We start from the raw sequence: 25,231 nt of genomic DNA, 5'->3' as shown, positions 1-25,231 counted from the left end.
ATGAAAGTAAACGGGGATTAAGAAAAGGCGGGTATGCAGGGAGCAGATAGGCAGAGCTCTATAAAGGGGTTTTAAAAGTCATAGAGGCTAAGAGGTGGAAGAATGGTGGTCAGGACCCCCAATCTCCACAACAAGGTGAGAGGAATGTAACCCAGGCAGTCCAGATGATAACCAGGGCCACAGAACTTTAAAGTAAAAGGGAGGGGTACCTGGGTGGAGTGAGGGTCCACATGCCCTGACCCAGCAGGTACAGCGTAAAGAGCGGCAGTGAGATCCACGTGCAGGGTGCACAGCTCATCTCTTCTGTCACCTCTGCATAGGCGGAGAAGAAAACCAAGGCTTCATTCTACGCCGACTTCAAGCCTGCGTGTGTGTGTGTGTGTGTGTGTGTGTGGCTGAAGCGGGAGTCCCGGCACCAAGGATGGGCTTTGAGTAAACTTCTGGATATGACTTCTTTATCCTTCCTCTTTCAGGTCATTGAGTGCATCACCCAAGGCCGCGTGTTGGAGAGACCCCGAGTCTGTCCGAAAGAGGTATATGACGTCATGCTGGGGTGCTGGCAGAGGGAACCACAACAGCGGCTGAACATTAAGGAGATCTACAAAATCCTCCATGCTTTGGGGAAGGCCACTCCAATCTACCTGGACATTCTCGGCTAGTGGTGACTGGTGGCCTAGCGTTTATACTCTGTTGCCTCCTCTCTCCCTGCTCATATCCTCCTTTTCCTCATCTCAACTCCTTTCTTCCATCTTTGACTGAAATGAACATCTTCATATAAACTCAAGTGCCTGCTACACATACAACACTGAATTAAAAAAAAAAAAAAAAGAAAGAAAGAAAGAAACCCTGTAAGGCAGTCTGACATATATATTTATATATATAATTATCTATCTATCTATATCTACAGAGAAGTACCTTCTCAAACACACAGAGAAGCTGCTGATACAGAAAACCGTAAGACATTAACAATTGAGAAAAAAATTTAAATATTATTATTAACACAAATGAAATCCCCTTGACTTAAGCTGTGGCCCATGCTTATTCAGCTCTGGATTTTGGAGCTCTTCGTCTTGACCCTGCCAAGAGAGAGGCTGGGAGGAGGCAGGGTGCCGCACAGTCATCCGTGCACATGTGTAACCCGTTGACGGTGCTTGGCAAGGAAACAATTCTGGAAGTCCAGGCCCTTCGGAACCATCTCTGGTCTGCCTTGATCTTTGCTTCCACTCTCTTCCCGCTTTTTCTCCACTTTGGGACAATTTTCTAATTTGTCTGTTCTACAAAGTATATAGTCCTGACGCTTTTTGGAATCAATGATGACACCTACGGGTAAATAGTGAACAAATAACACCAGACCACACAAAGCCATCCATGGTCGGGGTAATCACCAAACAAGTAAGGACAGGGGACTCCTGGGAGAGGAAACCCCACCCTTCCGGATGTAAATCATGCTCAAGTTCCTTACGAGGTTTGAAGAGATTCGATCTTCTGAACTTGAAGAACTGTACTTAGTGGATTTACAGAATCGAGGAAGAACAGCTGAAGTCCGAATCCCATCAAGGCACTGCCACTCATCTTTCCATCACTGGGGAGATTCTTGGCCTGTCCTTTCATTTAAGGCCCTTGGGGAGCTTGGAGGTTTAGAACCCACATTTTCTGGTGTCATCTGCTAATGCGGACACAACAGGTTTCAAGGTTCTGGTAGCAAGAGACTTAGCTGCTTGTAGGTCATAATTAGGCAGCCCCTTGGGTCTTATTTTCTTATCTTGCTTCCCCCATATCCTGAGGTTCAATCAAGTCCTGGGTAAACCCCACTGCCAGGAAAGGAATCCAGGTGAGAGCCTGAGTCATGTGTGTTTCAAGGAGCCAGACACTGGCATTGGCAAAAGCCAGCAATGAAGAATCTTCTTGGCACCTGTGCTAGGCCCTTGGCATTCTCCTCACGTTTTCAGCCCTCGGAAGGATTGATGCATCTGCCTTTGAGCTGTTGTGAAAAGGCAGGGACTGAGAAATCGCTTTGTGGGCTGGGTGTTGGGGGGAGGGGCTGAAGCTTCTCTGGAAGATGTCCAATGAGTGGCCGGTGCTGCAGATTTGGCATCTTAATGAGTACCAAGCTCTGACCGGGAGTGAGAATGAAGCATCTGAGCTGGGGACAGTCCCCCTTGGCTCCAGCACCAGGGGAATCACTGCCTTCCCAACAGTGCTGCTGAGGACTGCAAAAGAGAAGCTCCTTGGACAGCCCTCTTACAAAACAATAAAACTCCCCAGGGAGCCAAGCGCCTCACTGCACGGAGCCATCTTGCTGGGGAGGAGGGGATACCTCTTCCTAGGGTACGTGCCTCTCCACCTCATCCCAAGCACAGAGTTACCTAACAGACTGACATTTTCCTACCAGAAGCTCCCAGGAGCCGCTGACTAACCCTTTCCTTGCCAGCTGAAAGAACTGTCTACTGCCTGGATACCCTGGCCATCAAACGCAGCTGAAGTACACGCAACTCTGTGGCGGGTTTAGGACTGAATTATGTGTTTGTAGTTTTCCTTTTTTTTTTTTTTAACCAACAAATGTTTTTATTCAAATAGTAAAGAGCTGTGCTCAGATTGTAGCCATGGTTGGGATTCAGGGATCTGCAAGGCTGCTCAGCTGGACTGGGGAGAGAGCTGGGTTAAGGGGAATTCAGTTTGGAACTTCTTACTCTGCTAGGTACCACGTCCCTGAGGACACTAGGGTAAAGCTCTTTGGATTGATCCCTTCAAAAGAACCCTTTGCTTTCCTGTGACAATTACTTCTCTTATCACTCTTTGAATTGGTCCATTTGAGGCTTTTGGTCTCTGCTGGGTGGAAGTTTCCATTCAGGTTTTAATCTGGAAAAGTAAAGGGAAGCCACTCAGGCAGGGAATGCCTTGGGGGTGGGGGTCTGAGGGGAAACTGTTTTCTAGTTAGAAGTGGTGTTCCAAGATCTATTCTTTCCCCAAAACAATCGCTTAAGGCCTTTTGTTTTTAATGGTCTGGAAGAGACCAGAGAATTGAAGTTTAGAGACGTGATGGGACAGTTAGGACAAATGACAAGACTGAACCTGCTCGTGTGTCCTTTGTTAGTTCCCTGAGCTTCCACATTGGCATCTCTGTGTTCTTCTTTATCAGCTGCCTGTGTAACAGCAGGAGAGTGGAGGGCAGTGGAGTTAAGAGAGGCCCAGAATGGGGCCCACCTTCTCACAATCCTAGCATCCTCTGCATAGAGTGGATTGCATGTGAACCTCAGAAATGGTTTGAGGTGCTTCAGAGGGTAAGGAAATACAGAACAGGCTTTGGACAGTGACATGTGTTCTAGTGTCTTGGGGTGTGCAGGGTGACTTCCTTCTTGCGCCCCACTTCACTATGTCTTGTTTTCCTTATGTGAAGAGGAAGGGATGCCTTTGTCATGCCCTGATCCTGATCTAGCCCTGAGTTCTTAACTTCTAACTGCACTGAGTCACTGTGTCACTTTTTTTTCTCAGCATCAATCTGGAATGCCTAGAAAACCCTCTTTTGGCCTTGTGTGGGAGGTGGCCTCTGAGGACATACTGTCCTTGGGTTGGGGTTGGTGCCAGTAAGTCACTCTGGTCCTTTTCTTTAGCTATGTCACAACATTTAAAGAGTCTAAAGTGTCTGAGACTACTTTAGGCTGGGGTCGGGAAACATTTTGTCTCATTTCCTACCTTAGCCTTACCCTATGCCAGAAAATTGTTATTGGTGATTTATTTATTTTATTATTTATTTATTTATTGTTAAATAATCTAATGTGGTCCAATGAGTCTAGAATTGACATCCCATCAGCCCATGTAACTGCTGCCAACTATTGCATCCTGCCTCCTACATAAACATATCTACAGCTTCAAAGAGCATTTCAGATTAATTTACTACTTAGTTCGAAGTCAACTCCACTATGAATGTTTGTGAATATTCCAGGGACCCATGCTTAACTCTATGCCCTGTTACTGTCACTTCTACTCTTGTGTTGACAAAGTGACTTAGGTGTCCATTGTAGAACAGGGTGTCATGGACAAGGGTCTTAGTTATTTGATTTGGATATAAACTTAATGCTCCTTTTTGATTACATCTCTGAACTGTGAGTGGTTGACAGGGTCACCTAGTTCTCTCTAGTCAGCAGACAAATGACTTTGGTCTTCCTCCACTTAGCAGATCACACACAAGTTAGTCCTAGAGATAGTTTCTCGCTGGAGATGAAGATCCTCCATTTTTCCGGACTTGAACTCAACAGTGTTGTTCGCCCCTGGTGATGCTTACCTTGCAGAACACACTAGTGTGAATCCTTCTGGTGCTAAATACTACAGAAACCAATACCCACAGAAGAGCTTCAATACAAGAGTAAGAGTGAGTCAACCATGTTGGAAGAGCACTGCATGCAGCAGAAAGACCGTTGAGAACCCTGCCTTTGTACTTGGCTACTCATGTCATTTTGGCTAAATCAGCATCTCTTAGATTATCAGTTTTCCCACCTGAGATGTAGGAAGTTAGAAAAGGCGGATCCTTCAGTTTCAGTTTGAAAGGCTATTTTGAGTTCCATGCGCTTCTTTATCCTAAGCTTGTTTGCTTGTAATGAAGGCTGAAGTGAGCGGTAGGAAGGGAAAGTAAGACAAGTTACTGTTGACCAAAACTGATCCGAAAGGGAAAGTAAAGAATACTTAGTGCCTGATATGTTTAAGGGAGATCGGTGCAGGATCCAGGCACACAAGTCAGGAAGCTGATATTTGTGTTCTTCAAGAAAAACTGTTCTTCTCTTCTAGCCTTTTTTTCCACTACACATGCCCATATTGGCAGAAACTAGTCTGGACTATAGAGATAGTCCCACCCACTTCCCATGCAAGGTAGTAATCTGAACTCTCGGTCAGAATCCACGAGATTTTATGTTTGTACTTGCTTTCTCTGAGTTCTTTTACATCCAAGAATAGACTAGTGGCGTTCCTGCTTCCTTTTTCTGAACCAAAAACAGCAATAGAATAAGCTTTACACTTATCTGAAACTTTTGATCTTTGCAATTCTTTGTTTAGTGGGGAGCCTAGAATATTTGTGGCTGATCAGCCAATTAGCCCACATTTTAGCAGTCCTGGAGCCACTTTCAAAGATCTGTGTAGTGCCTAGTGTTTGTGTTGGCGGAGCACCAGTTTGCTAAAATGCACAAGGTGTTTACCTTAGAGTAAAAAAGGTCACCTTGAGCTCACATCCCGTGAACTGTAATCACTCACTATGATTTTATTTCTTTTCAAAATTCACCCTACTTGGTACCAAATAAATTGCTTCAACCAATACTTAATAGGTAAGTGTAAGTCCAAGTTTGGGGAACATTATTAAAACATCAGTTTGGACTTCAGAAACTGAGGATTGCTTAAATCACCAGGAAAACATTCCTTTTCAGCTCTAGCCATATGCACCATGTACTCTATTCATTCGATGGTCATAGTTCCAGAGAAGTCTCCCTGAAACCAGCAAGTCAGTTGCAAATCTCTTTGTAGCTTCGTGTCTCTCCTGGATGAGAACTGTAGAGGTGGACTGGCCTCACAGGTATTCAGAAAGGTCCCAAAGGGAAATTACTTATCTCAGACTGGCCTCACAGGTATTCAGAAAGTTTGATCATCTGCTGCTCCCCATATTAAATTGTATTGACAATAATGTCTGAGCTTCTCGACATCATCTTTCATGGTTTTCTGATAACTCACCACACAGAAACCCTTTCTGCTTATGTTTTGTTTGGAATTTGGTATTGACAGTACCACCACTGTAGATGAAATGTCTCCAGGAGGGCCAGAACAAATGGCTTTTGAGAGGATAATAACTAATCACTCTTCTCTGATAGGCATTGGTGATGGTGGTAGAGTAGATGGCTGTTGTGCTCAAGCACTAGGTATCAGGACTTTTACTCTACATGTGGGCTGTCCTACCCAGGGCCCGACATCTTTGCTTCTGACCAGGTTTCTGTTTGTCTGGTCCATTCTCTCCAAACACATTTGTGTGTGTGTGTGTGTGTGTGTGTGTGTGTGTGTGTGTGTGTGTTCAACAAGTTTTGCATGCAGCAACAGAGGCACCTTTCTCTGAGATCTGTGGAGATGTAGGTGCTATCTGATAGACCTTGGAATACCTTTTCTTTCTTTTTTTTCTTTCTTGTACAAAATTGTACAAAATCATGAGCTTCATTATGATATTTCCAAATATGTGTGTACTTGGAATTCCACACCAGTCATATAATTCACATTGCTTTTCCTGTGGACAGCTAGGTTCCAACTTTAAAACAAGGCTTGATTTGATGTTTGCTATAAAAATTATGTCTTCAATCAGGAAACATAGTTCCCTTTTCATACACAGGTAAGAGTGTAAATTCTATTAACATTTCCCTATAACCATCCAGGAATACATTGGAGCTCCAAGGTCTAAGCTCAGAGCTCTCAAGAGATTTATAGTTCACAGAGCAGATGTTTCTAATAGAAGGCGGATTGAGATAACACAGAAGACATGGAGCTTACTGAGCTCCTCCTCCTGAGAAGCTCCTAGGAATTTAGGTATTGCTTTCATTTAGTACCTCTGAGATGATTCAATCCCAGTAATTTTAGGCAGTCAGAATTTAGACTTCCTCTCTGCAAGAATAAAAGTACTGTGAGAGCCCAGCTCTACTCTGTGTGGTCTAGCATCCCTTTGGCTACAGTATCCCCTCAAACGAGTGAGAAATCACATGCTCAGACCCAAATCTGCTATTTATATTATTTCATTTAAGAAGCATTCATGACAGTGATAGGTCAAAAAGAAAGTAAGTTTATATTCTCTAAAGTAATAGGACCTACTCAATTTCTTCCCCCATGGGGATTAGTTCCTCCTTCTTCTCTATTTAAAAGCTGCCTAATACTTACTTGCTGCCCTTTAAACTTCTTCTGGAGTATAAAAGTCCAGGTCCAGGTACTGTACCTTCTGCTACCCGAAGGAGAGGAGTACATTTCAGTAAGGATTTTATTCTCTCTGCCTTTTCATTTCCCTTTTCTCTTGGTTCACATTCTCTGACTTCCATGGGACAGAGGATTTGGCTTCTTAATGTCTGTGAAAGTCTTAATACAAGGTGAATCCCAGGACCACAAACAGTTTGGACTTCAAACAGTGAGAAAATTGGCGCTGAATGATGCGGCACACAAGGCAGAAAACTTTCATTTCCTGCAGGCAGGATGGAATTGACTGTTATATTAAGACTTCTGAAGGAGCCCTGCCCCGGAGTAATTTCAGTGCTGTCAGACAATGCTGACATCTAGATTAACCTCTGTGCAGTGAATTTGACTGCACAGCTCATTGAGATGCATGTGGTGTGTCCCTATAAATCCCATCTGAAACCCTTGGTGGCCCACCCACAGCAACCCCCTCTCCCGTTTCCACCTACTGATCTCCCAGTCCGTGAACTTTTAGCCTAAGGAAGCAAAGGCACTCTGGCTGAGTTCTGACCCCCAGAGAGGGAGCTTTGACCTTTCTGTGGGCATGATAGAGTCTTGAGCCAAATTCGCTGCTTGGTCAGAGTGACAGTGTTTGTCTCTGTATTGGTTGCTCCCCTCTCCCGGAGGAGACTACAAATCAAGGAAGGAAAGCCACTCCACTGAAGACAAACACTTTCACAGCAAGTCTCAAAGTGAAATGGTCTGCAGATGAGCCAAGGGCTCTCAGTCACTCTATCTGTAGGTCTCCAGCCTTCCAGGGTTCCAAGACTACAGCAGACACAACAAGGTCATGACTGCAGGTGAGGTGGGTGGAGTCTGATGGCTGGAAGGGCTTGTCCTCTCTACAGGTGTTTCTTTTAGACCTTTTAAGAAAGGCATCCCTGACTTTTAATGACCCAGCTGAGATAAAGGATACAGCTTTTCTCTAAGTCAATGGGTGGTGCTCAACCTTCCTAATGCTGTAATCCTTTAGTACGGTTCCTCATGCTGTGGTGACCCCCAACCATAACATTATTTTTATTGCTACTTCATAACTGTAATCTTTCAACTGCTATTAATCATGATGTAAATATATGATATACTGATATACAGTATAGGATGTTCTCAGATGACCCTTGTAAAAAGGTCATTTGATCTCCAAGGGGGTTGCCACCCACAGGTTCAGAACCACTGCTCTAAGCACTGCTTCATAGAAAGCAATGCCATGCCGAAATCTTCTAGGCAGATGAAGCCTCTCAGATAAGATAGTGCGGGTCAAAAGTACACACGTGCATCTCATGCATCAAAAGTTCTGAAAAGAAACCTGCAGTTTGGCTGCAGCCACCTCCAGAATCTTAAAAGCTACTTAACATAATCCCAGGCATTTCTTAAAACATGCTTCAGGATTTTAAAATGCCCTGCCCAAGTCTGAGCAACCAATTCCTCTGCAGAGTTCTTGAATCTGATTCTCTTTCAGCTCATTTTTTTTTCCATCTTTGATTGTTTAGTGTAAGTAGTGGGAATCTCTTTGTATATCCTTAGATATTTCTTTAGGAGAATTGAAAGTTTTTAGCCAAGGACATTGTGTTTATTGACTTAGAGAATAGATTTCTGGGCTGGGTAATACAGCAGTAAACAAAGGCAATCTTGATGACTTTATTTAAAAGCCATTATCAGCGTCGTGCTTCTCTCTAGAGTCTCATGCTGATACAGAACAAATCATATTCATCCTTTTGTTATTTATAATATTTATTTACTTCCACATATAAGCAAACACATGCATGCAAATTCCTGGGTAACTCTATTGCATATAGACAGCAGTGCCCCATTTGTGTTACTTTCGTTGATCTCAGCATGTGTAGGCAAATGAATGTACCACACATGTGGTTTTTTTCACTGCGGCTCATCATTATTTGTATTAGCAGCACAAAGCCTATGACTTTCTGCACTATGAGTTATTTACAAAGTTGAGGTTCCTTTGATGGAGAGGAAAAACACCCCAGTTTCTCAAAAATTTTATATGTAAACGTAGGACTCCTCCCTATAATTTTTCAAGATATAAAACCAGACTGAGACTTAATTCTCTTTTTCTGTAATTAATTTCCTGGGGGAAGGGGTATCAGATTCATCATAAATATCATGTGTGAAGACAGATATGAACTAATTTAAGCAGGTTAGTGACCTAACCATTATATATAAAACACAGGTGTTCTAATTGAACTGTGACATGAAGTCCTTGAGACACCAGAAGAGAGCTGGGCTAGAAGCTAGGGGCTGGAGTACAGGGCACTTGGCAGGGTAACTGTGTAAGTCATGGGCATTTAAATGAAAGTAGGCAAACAAGTTGTAGGTTGTGCTCTTTCTCAAACAGCAGGCTGGGGAAAGCCACTCTGTTTCAATCCTTTGCTTAGATTCGTTACCAACAAAGTAAATCATAGAAAGTATTCTCTGAGAGTGCATTTGCGGACCTCCCACTCTAAAAGGCCAGGTTGTTTTCACCAAATGTTCAGTTTCTCACTTACAGCTCTTTCTGAACTCCAAGTCCTATCTGCCCCTCACTCCCAGCTCCCTATCCTACCACTTATAGGCTATGCTCTAAGCTCTAAAATGGGGAGGGAAGTCTGGGTTGCTCCTCTCCCTAGCCTGAGCATGTTGTGATTTAGTCTGGATTTCTGCAGAAAGAAAGAAGCTCCTCTCCCAGCCATCCATCAGTCTCCTTCCAGCTCCATGGGGCAAATGATCAGTGCCCCATCAAGTGCATGGGAGACTCTGGTACAACAGGCCTATTATAAGTGTCCCCCTTCCCCAGTCTGTCATTTTGAAGTCATCTCATCCTTCTGGCTTGGTTATGAAAGGCTAGTCTTCCTTCAAACGTGGTTTCCTTCACATTTCTCTCCTGATTCCTGACTGCTGAATATTCTGGTAAATGACAAAGTACAATATTCCTTCTCTTCTACTCTACTGTGAGCAGGGACATGCCTCTCCATGGACCAAGAGATCTGTATGTCAGCCAAAGTTTACTCAATCTTGAAAGAGTTAGAAGAGTGACTTACAGATTTGGTGGAGGTGATCTTTGTTGTGATAGCACTAGAAATGTTTGTACCTTAAGAAATGAACTTAAGAAACACATCCTGGAATGGTGACAGAGGAGGGGTCAACTGAGGAGCTGGGAGACCAAACCTGTTATTCCACAAATCATTTCGTATCTTTCACTGTACCAGCAATGGAACTTACAGCCACAAATAGACACACCCACTAGTCAAATTAAGTCCATCGTGTCTGACAAAACCACTCATTTAAACGAACAAACAAACAAACCAAAAACTTGCCCTTTCTCTCAGGAGCTGGAGAAATGACTCAGAGACTAAAAGTACTCGGTGCAGTTCCAGATAAGCTGGGTTTCATTTCCAGCCACTACTCGGAAGCTCACAACCACCTGTGAATTCAATTCCAGGAGATCTGACACCCTCTTTCTGCATGGAAGTGGCGTAAAAGCATGCATACAGGCAAATCACTCACAGGCATTAAAAAAACAATCCTTTCCCCCTTATGACCCTAGACAATACAAGAATGTTTCTTTTCTTGGTGGTCTACTAATGTTTTCATTGTGATTTCCAAGTTTTTTGTTTGTTTGTTTGTTTGTTATTTCCTTAGGAAAGAGTTGGTGCTCTTTTTAATTTAAGGGCTATCTATGAAGAATTGTCAAGGCAGATGGAAAGTGAGGAGCAATGGAAGTAAGAGGTAGATATCTTGTGAGCTTTTATTTCTTTCTGATCAGCCTCTTTCTACATAAAAGCTCTGCTAAGGGCCTCTGCCTGTCACAGAGAATTCTCATGGGCAATACAGTCAGTTCTTGGTAGTGTCTCCAAGGTCCCACGGTGGGGAAAACACATACCTTGGGAAGCCAGTGCTGTTCACAGTGTTGAGAACTTTGTGTTTTGTTTGAGCTGCACTTTCTCCATTCCCTCCTGTGTGTGGTTTCTAGAGCGAGTCATTAACACTTCCCCATTTTTAAAATACAACTTTTTATTTATTACAATTTTCACTTTGTATCCCATCTGTAGCCTCACTCTCATCCCCTCCCAACCCCACCCTGCCCTCATTTCCTACCATGCCCCTCCACCAAGTCCACCCATAGGGGAGGTCCTCTTCCCCTTCCATCTGACCCTAGCCTTTCAGGTCTCATCAGGACTGTCTTTCATAGTCTTCCTTTGTGACCTGGTCAGGCTGCTTCCCACTCAGGGGGAGGTGATTAAAGAGCCAGCCACTGAGTTCATGTCAGAGACAGCTCCTGCTCCCCTTATTAGGGAGCCCATTTGGAGACCGAGCTGCCACACGGTACCTCTGTGCAGGGAGTCCAGGTTATCTCTATAAATGGTCCTTGGTTGGGATATCAGTCTCAGAAAAGACTTGTAGGCTTAGATTTTTTGGTTTTGTTCTCCACAAGAAGAACATTTCCCCATTTTGAATCAAGATTGTATATATAATAATGGAAAACATCTTGTATTTTTACCAGAAGAAAGGGATATTTTACCCACTTAGCAGGGCTACTTGGTAGATTGTATTTTCTGCCATGAAACCCTGAACATCTTGAAGCCAAATAGCATCTCCTTTGCTTTAATTCCCTACCACTCATTGCTGCTTTGAAGATGTTCTGCAGGATTCAGAATAATGCCTGAGAAAGTAAGACTGCATGATGCTTCCTCTTTATACTGAGCGGTAAAACTAGTATTGCAGGGAGCATGAAGTGATAATTATCTTGAAGCTTTCTAGAGACTGTGGTCCATACAAGGGGAAGACAGGGATAATCAAAAGATGTAGAAAACTATCCTGGTAAAAACAAATGCCAGGCCTCATTTTCAATGACACAACAGGGTGGTTCCAGGGGGACTCCAGTTGAGGAACTCCTCTAGCTGAAAATGAAACTCTAGACAATAAACCCTGAAGCCAGATTGCCAAGGTTACGGCAGTGAAGTCATTTACAGTCTCTAAAAATGTCCTAGGTGTTTGTGATGCCAAGCACTATTTTAAGTTCTTTGCCATGAAGACTACTTGGAAAGTTGTCTTTCAAATATTTTTTCCCTTCTATGTCCAAGTAGCCATCAGGTGTGATATATCTGACAAAATGTTGTCTGTGTGTTGTAAAAGGATTCTGACCACTCTTAAGGGAAAACAGAATAAAGCCAAGTACTGAGAATCCCGAGAAACTCATAAATGTTTCACACAAGCGCAGAGGATCACAGCTTCTTTTTCTTTTGACCTTGGGCTCAGTGTTTGTTTTTCTGATACAGGAAAACAGCACCCCTGTTCCAGACCTCCATCTGAGTGACTTTTCTACTGTAGTTGTCTGCCAGGCAGAAAGCATCCCAGCTTTCTTTGAAATGATAATCCAAATTGGGATATGCTTGTAAATTGTGGTGTGAAATTGAAGAATGCAGATTGGTTCAGGGTGATTTTTCCTCATTCTCTGATAATCTTGAGGACAGAGGCTCTTCTAAGTATTGCCAAGGCCTGCTTGGAACAAGTATGCTTGGAACATGATGTGACTTCCTATAGACACAACTGATAAATTAAAGATCTCAGAGGTATGATTTGAGAAGTAAATTGCTGAATACGGAAAGTTTGAGTTAACATGCTAACAGAAACAGTAAGAACTTACTTTAATACTTGTTTTCATTCCCTTCTTTGAAAGGTTAGCCTTTTGGGGGGGCTTTGGGGTATTTACTTCCCAAGGCTAGCAAAGATTGATTATAGTTCATGTCTTAAAGCAAAGGCTCTTTTGAGCCTGTTGGGTTTGGAGGTAACCGCAAGTGGCCCAGGCTATTTTTCTGATACTGGTGCCACAACAATTGAAGTCTTCTTGATTATGTGTTTGGACCCTGGTGGGTTGACACAAGAGATTTGTCAAATTAAAAAGAAAAGAAAGCAAGTTGGGGCAAGAAAATTCTGAGTAAATGTGAAAGAAAAAAATATCAGTTCTGTTCTGGCATCCAACAACCCTGTACTATTCAGTGAGGAAATACAAAATGCATTCTCTTTTCAAGGTGAGTTTTACTTTGTGGTGTGTGTGTGTGTGTGTGTGTGTGTGTGTGTGGTATGTGTGCACTTGCATGTGGCTCTGGAGGTGGGAAGCAGGTCAGAAGCTGTTGTTTACACATTTAGACTTTTTCTCAGGCACAGTAAAAGGTCTGCTCAGTTTCTTGGAATGTGGCAATAAAATGAGGGTTACAGAGGAAATAAAGGCCCACGTTTCAGAACAAGGTGAAATAGTCCCCAAATTTTTCATTCTGAAATCTTCAGTCATACTAAATCAAAGCAACCCCATATTTGTTATTGACACTAGTGCAAAAACAGTCAGTCCACAACACCTGCAGACCCTAGTGGCTTTACCTGCCTGTGGGTCTCTTTTCTGAAGGAATGGAATCTTTAATTGTGCCAGGAACTTGGCCAACAGGGCTGAAGAATGAGGCAGCTTAAGCAGTTTAGAGTAAACTACCCCATGTAGATTTTTGGCAAGGCATTAATTCTTTCTCATAGGTATTAAGGTTGTTTCAGAACTTTTTTTTTTTCTTCAAATGATATTTAAAGCAGAGACATTTTAAGCTACTGTTAGGCTTTGTGAAACGACGACTTAGTTTCATAGGTAGTTTTTGGCTTTGCCTATCCCAGGGGTGTAAATTCTTCTGTGACCCTGCTGTATGTTTTCAGCACCAGGGACAGCAATCACGTCCCTTATCTGAGGTCTGCTCTTGGAATTGGATTTCCAGACAGGGAAGGACAGATTTTTTTTTCCCCCATCACCTTCTACCCACTGAGCTTCAACTTGGAAGATATTTTGTTTCGTTTTGTTTTGTTTTGTTTTGTTTCTTTGCATAGCCTTGGCTGTCCTGGACTTGCTTTTTAGACCATGCTGACCTCGAACTCACAGGGACCCAATCCTCCTCTGCCTCCTGAGTGCTGGGATTGAAGGCATGTGACATTATGCCCAGCTAACTTGGGAGATTTTGTTCTTAGATATAGGTGCTCATTTATTTAATTTTTCATAATCCAGTTGGCAGTTGAAGCTGGAGGAGTAGAGCCTAACACTGAGAAACACTGAGATGGCTTCAGAGAGTTTATGTTCTGAGGGTAAAGTCAAGTCATGAGCAAAGTTCACACAAGTTTAGGCTGCATACAGTCACAAGGACAACCCATACTTGGAAACATCTTTGAATAACAAAAGTAAGCAGCAATGTGCAATCTGAAGCAAGCCTGCTCAGACTTATTACACTTGGGAGGGGCAACCACATGTTATGGAGAAACAAGGTTATGAGAGACGTTTATCTTGTTTACTTAAAGTTATCTCACAAGCTCTCAGAGTTCTCCTCACAAAGCTTCATTCATGAAACATGTTTTCACACCCAGGAATATATATTTTTAAAAAATTTCCCCCAAGCCGGGTATAGCTGTTTTTACCATGTCCTTGGCCTGCTAACGAAGTATAGACTATCACAGCCAGCTTTATCACTACAGACATGGTAAAGACACTGGGATATTAGTGGTGGGAATGCTTTGGAACAGGAACCCCTTTTTATAAGTCATCCTTGACTTACAAACTCCTATAAGGAATACTGCTCATTGACAATCGTGTTTTTAAGTTATGCATAATGTTCACAATATATAAGGCCAGGCATGATTGGTGTGCACACAGACAAAGTAATTCACAGTGGTGGATATGCAGTTATGAGCTCTGAGGACGAAGAAGGGCCTAGCAATGTTTTCATTCTGGACACTTGCAGAAGGCTACTACTTTGAATCTTGGCATCCAGATTTTAACCTTGAGTGATGTTCAACAGCTGTTTTTGCCTTAAACAATCATGGAAGGATTGGAAGGAGTTCCTCTTGGGAATGAGAGCAACAGAAGCACATATTGTCACTATGCTTTGATCGTCTAGTTTCCCTACAGCACAAAAATGCATAGGCGTCACCTCAGAGGCAGGGTAGTCTTCTCTTATTTACGTGGCATCCTTTTTAGGACCCTCTCCAAGATGAAAACTAAATAGCAGCTGCTTCCTCCTTCTCCTTCTCTTCCTTGCCCTCCTCTTCTTCACAGGTGGCACACAAACTCCATTTTGATTGACTGTGAATCATCTAAATCCTGACCAAAGCATCATTCTTTTTAGTCCTCCTCTTTCTTCTCTCTGTCACTTATACACCCTTCTTTCTCCCTCATTATTTCTTATAGCATTTAATGATGAGAGACCATGTAGCATTCCTTTTAAGGTTAAAGAAGTAGTAGAAGACATCTGGAATCAGGCCTAAGAAGATCAAATTTAACAGAGCTGTGATGTTTAACTTTGGGTTGGGTCTGAGGAAGAACACATCTCTCACCATTCCTTGACTTCTTAAATGGGCCCATTCATGCTCACCCTTGTCACACAAAGAGCACATGGCATGCATGTCCCTGGATAGCAGGTCAAAATATCCTCTACTGGTGAACAGGAGAGCTTTGTTTTCTATTTTAATCAAGGAATGGTCATAGTATAGAAAATATATGTTCATAAAAGACCATGAGCTATAGAATAGCTTCATAAAAAAATGTTTTCTACAAAACAGATGAAAGAGCTACAAATTCATTGTTCATGGAACTCGTGACTCTCTGGCAAGCAGAAAGATGAGATGAAGAGTAGGCACCTTTGATGCCTCAGGATGAACAGGCCAGAACTAAACCCCAGCAAGGTTCTTGTACTTTTTCTGGAAAAAAAAAAAAACTTAAACATTTTAAGGGCACATCTAGCACTGCCTCTTTAGAGGTGAGCTCAGTGCTACTTCTGGGTTCTTAAGGCAAGTGCCCTGTAAACACCAAAGTCTTGTATTTTCCACTCTCAGCCAGCACTGGCTGTCCTGAGTGGGATGTTTTTTCCTTCCTTAAGTGAAAAGGTCTTGTTTCAGGAGAAGTGTCCTTTAAACATCCAGCTAAAACTGGAGGTAATTTTTTGCATGAATGGCTTTTTACAGCTAGGTCTAAAGCAGAACAAAACTTGTATTAAACTAAGTGCTACTTTACATATCTTATTTCAAGGGAAATGAAGGATTTATTGCCGTGTAAATGATATACACTGATTTCTTTCCTACTGGACATTACATGTCCCTTTATCTTTAGGCTGATGTTGTGCAGCAAACTTTCGATATTTGGAAAATCAGCTGGTACCTACTTCAGAACACTAGCAGGACATTCTATTCCCAGCAAGGAATCTTGCAAATGAAGTTTGGGTGCTGATACAACTGATTTCCGTCCCCACCCCTAAGCTTTCTGTACTAAATATCTGTAAAGTGATTATATCTTGTTTGACCCCAAGTGTTTGTGTGTATTTCCCAATGTTTGTATAACTATAGTGGCAATCTGAAGGGTTATTTTCATTTATGGCAACTGCTGAACAATGATGGATGTGGCATTGGGGGACACACGTGATGTGTGCACAATAGTTTCAGGACCAAGCAAATGTACTCACTGAGTTTGGGAAATGGGTTGAGCATCAGTATGACTTGGTTTGGGGGATGTTCAGCAATGGGTAGAATATTGCCAAGTTCCTGTTAATTGCTAACTAACTTGATGAAGCAGAGTGAGTGCTCACCCACATCTTAGGCTGTATACGTAAACACTAACTGACCAATATTCAGCTTTATTTTTACCAAAACTATTCTTTCATGGTACTCACTGTTTTTTATTCTACAAGCTACTGGGAAGTGCCTGCTTCATAAATGTTTGCTTCCCATGATTTAATTCCTGAACTGTTAATATAACAGACCATGGTGTTAGATACACTAGGATTAACTCATAGTACCCTTTCCTTGAGACATCATTACTTCCATTGTTTTCCTTTCCCATAAATTTTCCATTGTCCATGCTAATTTAATTTAGGTGTGTGTAAGTATTAAAGAATCGATCTAGTTAAAATGATGACTGTGTTTGACTTTGGAGAGCAGGTTCATAGTCCTAAGTAAAACTCTTCCAGAAACTTATCTTTTATGAGACAGAGAAAAGTCAAAATAGAACAGACCAAGAGTAACTAAATAAGATGGCAAGATGGTCCCAGGGTAGAAAGAAGTGTTCTCAGTTGAAATGAAGAGTTGTGATGGAAAGACAAGTACCCACCCTTCTTCTATTCCTACCCAGCCTCCCTTTCTCCTCAACCTCAGAAGAAAACAGAAACTTATTTTTTTAAACTGTATTAATAATTTATGTTTAATACAAAAGGCTGATTTAATGGTTATCACCAAAGGTCATTTCTGTCATTGTGCATGTCCTTCACTCTCAACCCCATATACTCATCTCATCCTTCACCCTCACTTCTATTTCAAGGCAAATGTGTGTCTTCATCAAAATCTATGGGTGTTGGAGTTACATGTGGGGGTAGACACTTAACACCTTGACACTAACAAAAAACAACTATTCTTCAGTTCCAAGTGGCAGTTATTACAAGAAAAAAAGTCTTTTCTTGGTACTTGTTTAAAATCATTTTATACATATATATGTATATATGTGTGTGTATGTATGGACATATGTATGTATATGCACATGTACATGTATATATGTATATATCCATCTCAATATAAATATATCATATGTGAGAGTTGTAAATACTTCTTGGTCATGCATCTGTCTTCGTCAGAGTATCATATCTTCAATTTATGTTAACGACTCCATTTATTGATTGATGAAATCATGTGTAGACCTGTATCCTCCTGACATAGTTTATGTAGGGTCTCTTCTCAAATAAAGTATAAAACAACAATGCCTCTGGTTTATTTGAATTTATTGTGTAGAGTTTAAAGGTAATCTGAATTTTGGGTACGTCTGAATTTGAGCAAACACCATAAGCAATAAGCATCATCTTGAAAGCTGCCACAAACTCTTTTTTGAGCTAATGTTAATATTGGGTTGAAATGAGTTTTTAAGAGCTACATACAGATGCTTATGAGTTGGAAGTAGGACCAACAAAAGGACTGAATCCCAGCAGCTCTAGGTCATGATAAGGGCCTGTTTTTGTGTTCCTGAATAGTATTTCAAATCCTTCATTGGTCACTGAATTTACCAATGTGGGAGAAAATGTGTTCTTTTGGTTCTTCTTTGCCCCAAAGATTTTATAATTCTTATATAATTACTTAATGGTCTGTCAGAACCTATTTTCAGTAACTTCTTTAAAAGGTTTTGATAGGTTGTTAGAGAAAGGGTATGAGCAAAAGGCACTGAACACACAGAAAGTAATTTCATTGGCCAAAGTTCAACAGAGATGAAGAAAATTGCACAAAAATGTTTTTCCATATTGATTTCTCTTATATTTTAGAGTAGTGGTGTGTGTGTGTGTGTGTGTTGAGAGAGAGAGAGAGAGAGAGAGAGAGAGAGAGAGATATCAAAAGTATTTCCAAAGATTGCCAAATGCTCATTGGGATGGCTTTTGACACATTACATACATTACAGGATCAAAAATAGACCCCCCCTTTTCACTTTGGGCATATGTTACCAATAAATAAATTACTTTTGGTGATAACTCAAACTTGGATTAAGTTTATCCAGGAAAAGACTAAGTTTCTATACAATAATGAGAGCATAGTGTGTATTTAAATGACATTAATGGAGCTGAATTTGATTCCACATTCTTTACTGTCTGGATTACATTTAAAGGATTACCTTTTTAAAATTTTTATTTTTATATTAATTAGTTTATTTGCTTTGTATCCCAGCTGTAGCCACCTCCCTCATTCCCTCCCAATCCCACCTTCCTCCCTCACCTCCTCACTGCTCTTCTCTAAGTCCACTGATAGGGGAGGTCCTCCTTCCCTTCCATCTGACCCTAGTTTATCAGGTCTCCTCAGGACTGGCTGCAATGTCCTCCTCTGTGGCCTAGCAATGCTGCTCCTCCCTTGGGGGGGGTGCCAAAGAGCCAGACACTGAGTTCATGTCAGAGACAGTCCCTGTTCCCTTTACTAGGGTACCCACTTGGATACTAAGCTGCCATGGGGTATATCTGAGCAGGGGTTCTAGGTTATATCCATGAATGGTCCTTGGTTGGAGAATCAGTCTCAGAAAAGACCTAAAGGGTTACCTTTAAGTTGCTCTTGAACCTTATTCATGGAAACACTCAATATCCAAAATCCTAAGCAATCTTATTACATGGGAGGGATGAGGGAAACACATATTGTCCTGGAATGTGACAGAGGTGCAGTGAGAGATGTCATTCCAACCCCACGAGTGGGTTCCTCAACCTTGACATCCATGAGTCCTTCTTGCGTGTGAATTCCTTCATGACCTCAGGACTCTATTTGCCATCTTCTTTGGAATCACAATCCAAGGATCTGACAAAGCTAAAGAAGTCTGGTTCTTCTATGTCTGGAAGTTCCTTGATCAATATTATTCAATTAACTTCTCATTGGCAGGATTCTCAGGTAAGCGAAACCGCAGACAACCTACAGAATGAAAACGTTTTCCAATGCTGCAGAACATGGCTAACAAATCCATTTCGTTAAGACAACATAGTCCTAAAGCATCAGCATCTCAGTGACAACCCAGAGATGTAATAGCCCAACAAACATCAAAAATATCAAGACTGACCTGGAGCCTATGAGGATGTGGACAGCAGAAGGGCCTGGAAGGTGCTCATGAGGCCCACAAAATCTGATACCCAAAGTGAGGTTAGTGGAGATCTTGACATGATATAGGGATGAATTCCTAGGACAGTTCTCTAGTATTTTACCACACAGTATTGAACATCTTACCCCGGACCCTGCTATGTTTTTTGATCCTGTTGGGATATTCAAGGTTATCTGGCTATTAACCAGGTAGACGTTCTATTTTAGCCTCTTTTCCTTCCACCACCAATGTTCTGAATTATTCAAATCACTAGCACAGGGCTCAGCAAAGGGTCTAATTACTGCCCTGCTTGCTACTTGCTGAGGATCTGCAAGAGCAATGGAATGATTTTAAAACAGCTTAGCGGGAAAGGCAGCATCTCTGTCACATTGTAAAGGAGTCTTAGTCTCATTAGGGAAAGTCGGATGTTGTAGCTTGTGGAAGGAGAATTTGCAGGATGAGGCCATCTTCTGACTTTATGCCATGGGCAGACACACAGGATTCCAGAGAAAGCAGTCGTTGGATGAATCCAGCTCTTTTGTGTGTGATTGTCTTAGTCATAGTCAGTTTTTCTTTTCTAAAAAATTTGAAAACGTTCATCTTCCTTTAAACATTCATGTTCAAACAGTCTTTGTAGACAAATACTAAGACATAATCGAATGATGCCACAGAAAGTGCAAGATGTGTAGACATAATGAGGATTGCCCACATTTAAGTCAAATGTCATTATTTGGCAAGATCTCTGTTAAGGTTCTCTATGTGAGTTATTCCTTCTAATAGGGTCAGACACCAATAGTATTGTCATTCTATAAATGTATTAAACAGATAATTCGATAATATGTCAAAATCTACTCAGCTAATGCTGAATAAAAGTTTGAAGGCAGCGTTTGGGCTTAACACACATGTTCTTTTTTTATTTTATTATTATTTTTTTATTTTTATCAGTTACATTTTATTAACTCTGTATCCCAGCCGTGTCCCGATCCCTCATTCCCTCCCAGTCCCTCCCTCCGTCCCTCATCTCCACCTTGCCCCTTTCCAAGTCCACTGATAGGGGGGACCTCCTCCCCATTCATCTGATCCTGTTTTATCAGGTATCTTCAGGACTGGCTGCAAAGCCCTCCTCTGTGGCCTAACAGGACTGCTCCTCCCTTCGGGGGTGGGGAGACCAAAGAGCCAGTCATTGAGTTCCTGTTAGAAATAGTCCTTGTTCCCCTCACTTTGGGAAACCAATAACACACACGTTCTTAATCAGCACTCTATAACTCTCATCCAAAACCACAATGGATGGTTCAGCCTGAAAGAAAAAAAAAAAGATATGAAAAGGACATGCAATGGGGAACGTGTAGTTTTAAGATATCCATCCATCCATCCATCCATCCATCCATCCACCCAAATTATGTAACTGATTTAGAGATGAATGGAGCATGATATGCTAGTACTAAAGATGTAAAGAATTCTAAGAGCCCTCATCTACAGACCACAGTTAACAGAAGACAGTGTGGGCTGTTGAGAGCAAGAGAATCTGATGTGCAAAGAGGGGAAAAAAAGGACCGGATTTCTATCCTTGAGGTGAATGATGAGTGAACAAACAGTCTTTGATAAAGAGATTCCCCTGGGCTTCCCCTGGAACAGAGCCTATTTCTCACTTATTATGTCCTTGGGCTGTGCATAATAAGTACTAGGGTTTTGGAGTATACCTTATAGAATACTCTGGAAGCCTTGGCTTTCACATGAATTTTATTCCAAGAGAGAAGCCAGAGGCCATCTCTTAAGCCCTTATGCAAACGTTGACCTAGAGAGAAAGGTATGCCTCCATCCAGGTCTGACACCCTTAAGTCTCTGCCACAGGGACACACTGGAACTACTCATTTCCTACCTCTGTAAAATGCAACAAACCACCGTCTCCTGCACCATAATGGAAAATCCCACTGGCAGTTATGTGCAATGGGGCCGATCATAAACATGATTTATGAAGTTGGTTCATTTACTGCCTCTTATGCTAGCCTCAGCTGCCAAGAGTTTGACTGACAATTTCTGTTTATTTATTTCTCACTATATAATATCTGACTTCACATTATAAATTCTTCTGATTGGAATTTCATGGCACCTGTCCTGGTATTTATTGATGGCATGTTCATCTGAGATTCTGTCCTTCTGGGGGATGAGCTGGGCTCTGAGCCCTTAGTCGTATCTGTGAGGGTGAAGTTTAGGCCGGGACATCTGCATTGTGAAGGGACTTTGATATTACCTCTCATACCTTATGGCAGACATTTTCCTGTTTTATAAAATATGGTGACTTATGATTGACACTTCCTGTGCTTTAACCAGTAAAAATAACTGAATTTGACTGTAAGAAGCTCCGTAAATAGCCATGTATAGTGGCACATGCTCATATTCCATGCTGGGGAGGTAAAGATAGGCAACGCTTTAGAGCTCAGGCCAGAGAACTTAGCCCAATAGCACTCCGCTGCTTCCAGAGACAACCTTTCTCAACAAAGAAGTTGAAAGACTCCTGAAGCTTTCACTGAGGTTGGTCTCTGTCCTTTTCAGGCATTTCCACTTATTGGTATACACTTGCAAACACATGTGTGCCCTCAAATAAGCATGCATATGTATACACATACATACACACAACAAACATTGAAAACAAGAACAACAGCAACAAAAAGAGTAAGATAAAATATTGCTTGACCACTGGAAATTAGCCAGGAGATGTTAGGGTAAGACATGGCAGTTTCAACTGGATCATGGCCACTATGCCTCCCTCTTTCTTCCTTCTTTGGTCTTTACCAAATCACTAGTCTTCCTCCCTTCATCATGGCTTAAGCTCAGACAGGGAGAAGAGAGCTGACCCAGCCACCTTCAGGTGAGACTATTGCTAAGTTGAACTTTCCCTCATTCAATGACAGAGGAGTGGGGATGAGAAAACTACTCTGGAACGTCCCGAAATATTTTTCATACTAAATCAAGAGATGTCAAGGGTTGGCCAATTGACTCTGGAAAAGGCATGGTGGTGTTTTTCCTTATCATATAGATGTAATCCACCATTCAGACATGACTATTCAGAAAAATACTGTGAAAGAAATGGCAGTGTTTTTCACGAGTTGGTATCACTCGTATAATTTCACATTTTCTCTAGAGAAATAAGACTACTTTCCTTCACTCTAGTGTTTGTTTCTCGCACCTTCTGTCACTGCTCAGACTGCAGACTCACTCTCAGTCAGCCATGTTTGGTCTGGTCCCAGCAGTTCAGGTGTGGCAGAGCTGATGAGGACCCACTCCAACCTGAGTTCCTAAGCATTCCATTCCATTTAGGTCCCTTCACCTGATCTCTAAGAGTAACATTATTATTCCCCTTGTACTTCTGCATGTTAGCCAGGCTCCTCAGGAGACCCTCCTTGTGTCACTGTAACCACTTCATGTGAGCTATACCTCTGTGTCTTTACCTTTCCATGGCAGAAAGTCGATGCTTGGAGAGGGTGGGGTTCAGCCTCATTAGTTCCTTTTTCGAAAGACACAAAACAAGTTGGAGTAGTGAAATAATCCCCCTATGTCAGTCTAACTGCAGAATAAAGTTTATTTTTACTTGGTATTTTCTGTGAGAATTTTTTTAAAGAGATTTTTTTTCCACAGTGCCTTGTTCCCCAACTAGGAAAAGAATAACTCTTATTCTGTCCATGTCTTTATTATCCATTAACAAACTGTGGACCTTAGAAAAGTCATTTAATTCCTCCATATCTCAGTTTTTCTTGCATGGGAAAGGATATTAGTCAATCTATTGTCTGTTCTTAGGAATATAGCATGATGTGAAGATATGTCTAAAATGTTTCATGCAGGGTCTTACATTGAAGGCTGTAGCTCACTTTTTATCTTGTGTGTCATTTTTATCATCATCACCAACATCGTCATCATCAACATCATCATCATTTCTAAAGCAATGCTGATGACCTGTTCCTCTGATAAGAATGTAACATTCTGTGTCTGAGATTGGCTACTTTCTGGGAAGTTTTCTCTGTATGAAGTTAGGCTGGCTCTCAGGACAAAGACAGTATGGATGTTATATTATTGATTCATGCCTCATTGAGACCAAGCTCTTTTGAGATTCATTAAACAGAACACAAAAGAAAATCTTATCTTCCATATTCTTAAAAGCCTTGGCCCGATTCTACCTATCTCTTTCCGTTTCCTCCAGCCAGGTCACTGCTATTTGTCTCTATCATACAAGGGAAAAGTCACTGGCAGCCACTCATAAAGATCCACCCTATAGAGCTTTAAAAGTAAGATGGGCTCTACAATAGTAAAATTTTGCTGTGCTACCAGAATCTGAGCCACTGAAAGGACACAGAAAAGTAGAAGCTACCATTTTAGGTTCATTTGCTGGTGCTTAGGTGAACTGTATTCCTCCTGTTTTACAAATGAGAACAGTGCAATCTCAGTGAGGTTAATTAACTTGCCGATGGCACCCAACTGGTAAATGGCAGAGGTGAAAAATGAGCCTAGGTTCATCCAGCTCTGAAGCACACTTCATTTCCAAGTTGTTTTGCTGCATTTATTTATTTATTTATATTAATTTTTTTTACATTAGTTACATTTTATTTGCTTTGTATCCCAGCTGTTGTCCCTCCCTCATTCTCTCCCAAACCCACTCTCCCTCCCTCATCTTCTCCCTACCCCTCTCTAAGTCTACTGATAGGGGAGGTCCTCCTTCCCTTCCATCTGACCCTAGCTTGTCAAGTCTCATCAGAACTGGCTTCAATGTCCTCTGTGGCCTGGTAAGGCTGTTCCTCTCTCACGGGTGTCAAAGAGCCAGCCACTGAGTTCATATCAGAGACAGTCTCTGTTCCCCTTACTAGGGTACCTACTTGGATACTGAGCTGCCATGGGCTACATCTGAGCAGGGGTTGGTCCTTGGTTGGAGTATCAGTCTGAGAAAAGCCTCCTGGGCCCAGATATTTTGGTTCTGTTACTCTCCTTGTGGAGCTCTGTCCTCTCCAGGTCTTACTAACTCCCCCTTCTTTCATATGATTCCCTACAATCTTCCCAAAGTTTGGTGTTGCTGCTTTTATAAACAGACAAAGACTTAGAAACACACATCTTGGTTACCATCAGATATACTGTGCAGTTTGGGGGTTTCCTGGACAGGCAGGTATGGGTTGGTTCATTAGATTTTCACAACAGAGAAGTCCAGGGCCACCACTGAGGTGTATATGTCTCATTAACTTTTTTTTCCATGTTTCACCCCACTAGATGCTGGCATCAGTCCCTAGTCAGAGCTCTAACTTCCTTCCGATGTGGTGTCTTTATTGGCAAGGTATAGAAGATCTAGTACCTTAAGCGCTGTGTTGTGGTATTGCCATGAAACACTGCGAACAAACACAGGAGTCTAGAAAGTGAGACTGACTCCGGGTGGCAAGTCATTTTATCTCATGGGTAAGCGTCCTATGTCTTCAGGTTCGCTGGTCTTAAGTTAGGAGCATATCAGCATTATAGTCTAGCCTACTAGATGTAAAGGATGGCAGACAGGCAACAATGAGAGTATCTGAACTGTGGTTACTCTCTGCTAGTAAGACAAGGCAAATATTTCATTTTACAGCATAAAGTCCAGAATCCAGAATTATCACTAGGATGCCTCTGATACAAAGATCCAGTCCTCTAGCAAGGATGCTGAAAGCTGATCTT

At 41.8% G+C, this 25,231-nt stretch overlaps 1 protein-coding gene across 5 annotated transcripts in view; it reads left to right on the top strand.

The window, feature by feature from the left end:
* Ntrk3 (neurotrophic receptor tyrosine kinase 3) overlaps positions 1-17,718 on the top strand; it is a 385,009-nt gene extending 367,291 nt beyond the window's left edge. For all 5 annotated transcript variants that reach the window (XM_060367388.1, XM_060367387.1, XM_060367392.1 and 2 more), the window contains one exon: positions 474-17,718. In XM_060367388.1, coding sequence (XP_060223371.1) covers positions 474-659 — 186 coding nt within the window. In that variant the 3' untranslated portion in view covers positions 660-17,718. The remainder of the gene's footprint in view (positions 1-473) is intronic.
* The last annotated feature ends 7,513 nt before the right edge of the window (positions 17,719-25,231 follow it).

This window comes from Meriones unguiculatus, chromosome 14, assembly GCF_030254825.1.
Source record: "Meriones unguiculatus strain TT.TT164.6M chromosome 14, Bangor_MerUng_6.1, whole genome shotgun sequence".
Taxonomy (NCBI): domain Eukaryota; kingdom Metazoa; phylum Chordata; class Mammalia; order Rodentia; family Muridae; genus Meriones; species Meriones unguiculatus.
This window is presented reverse-complemented; position numbering and strand designations above follow the sequence as displayed.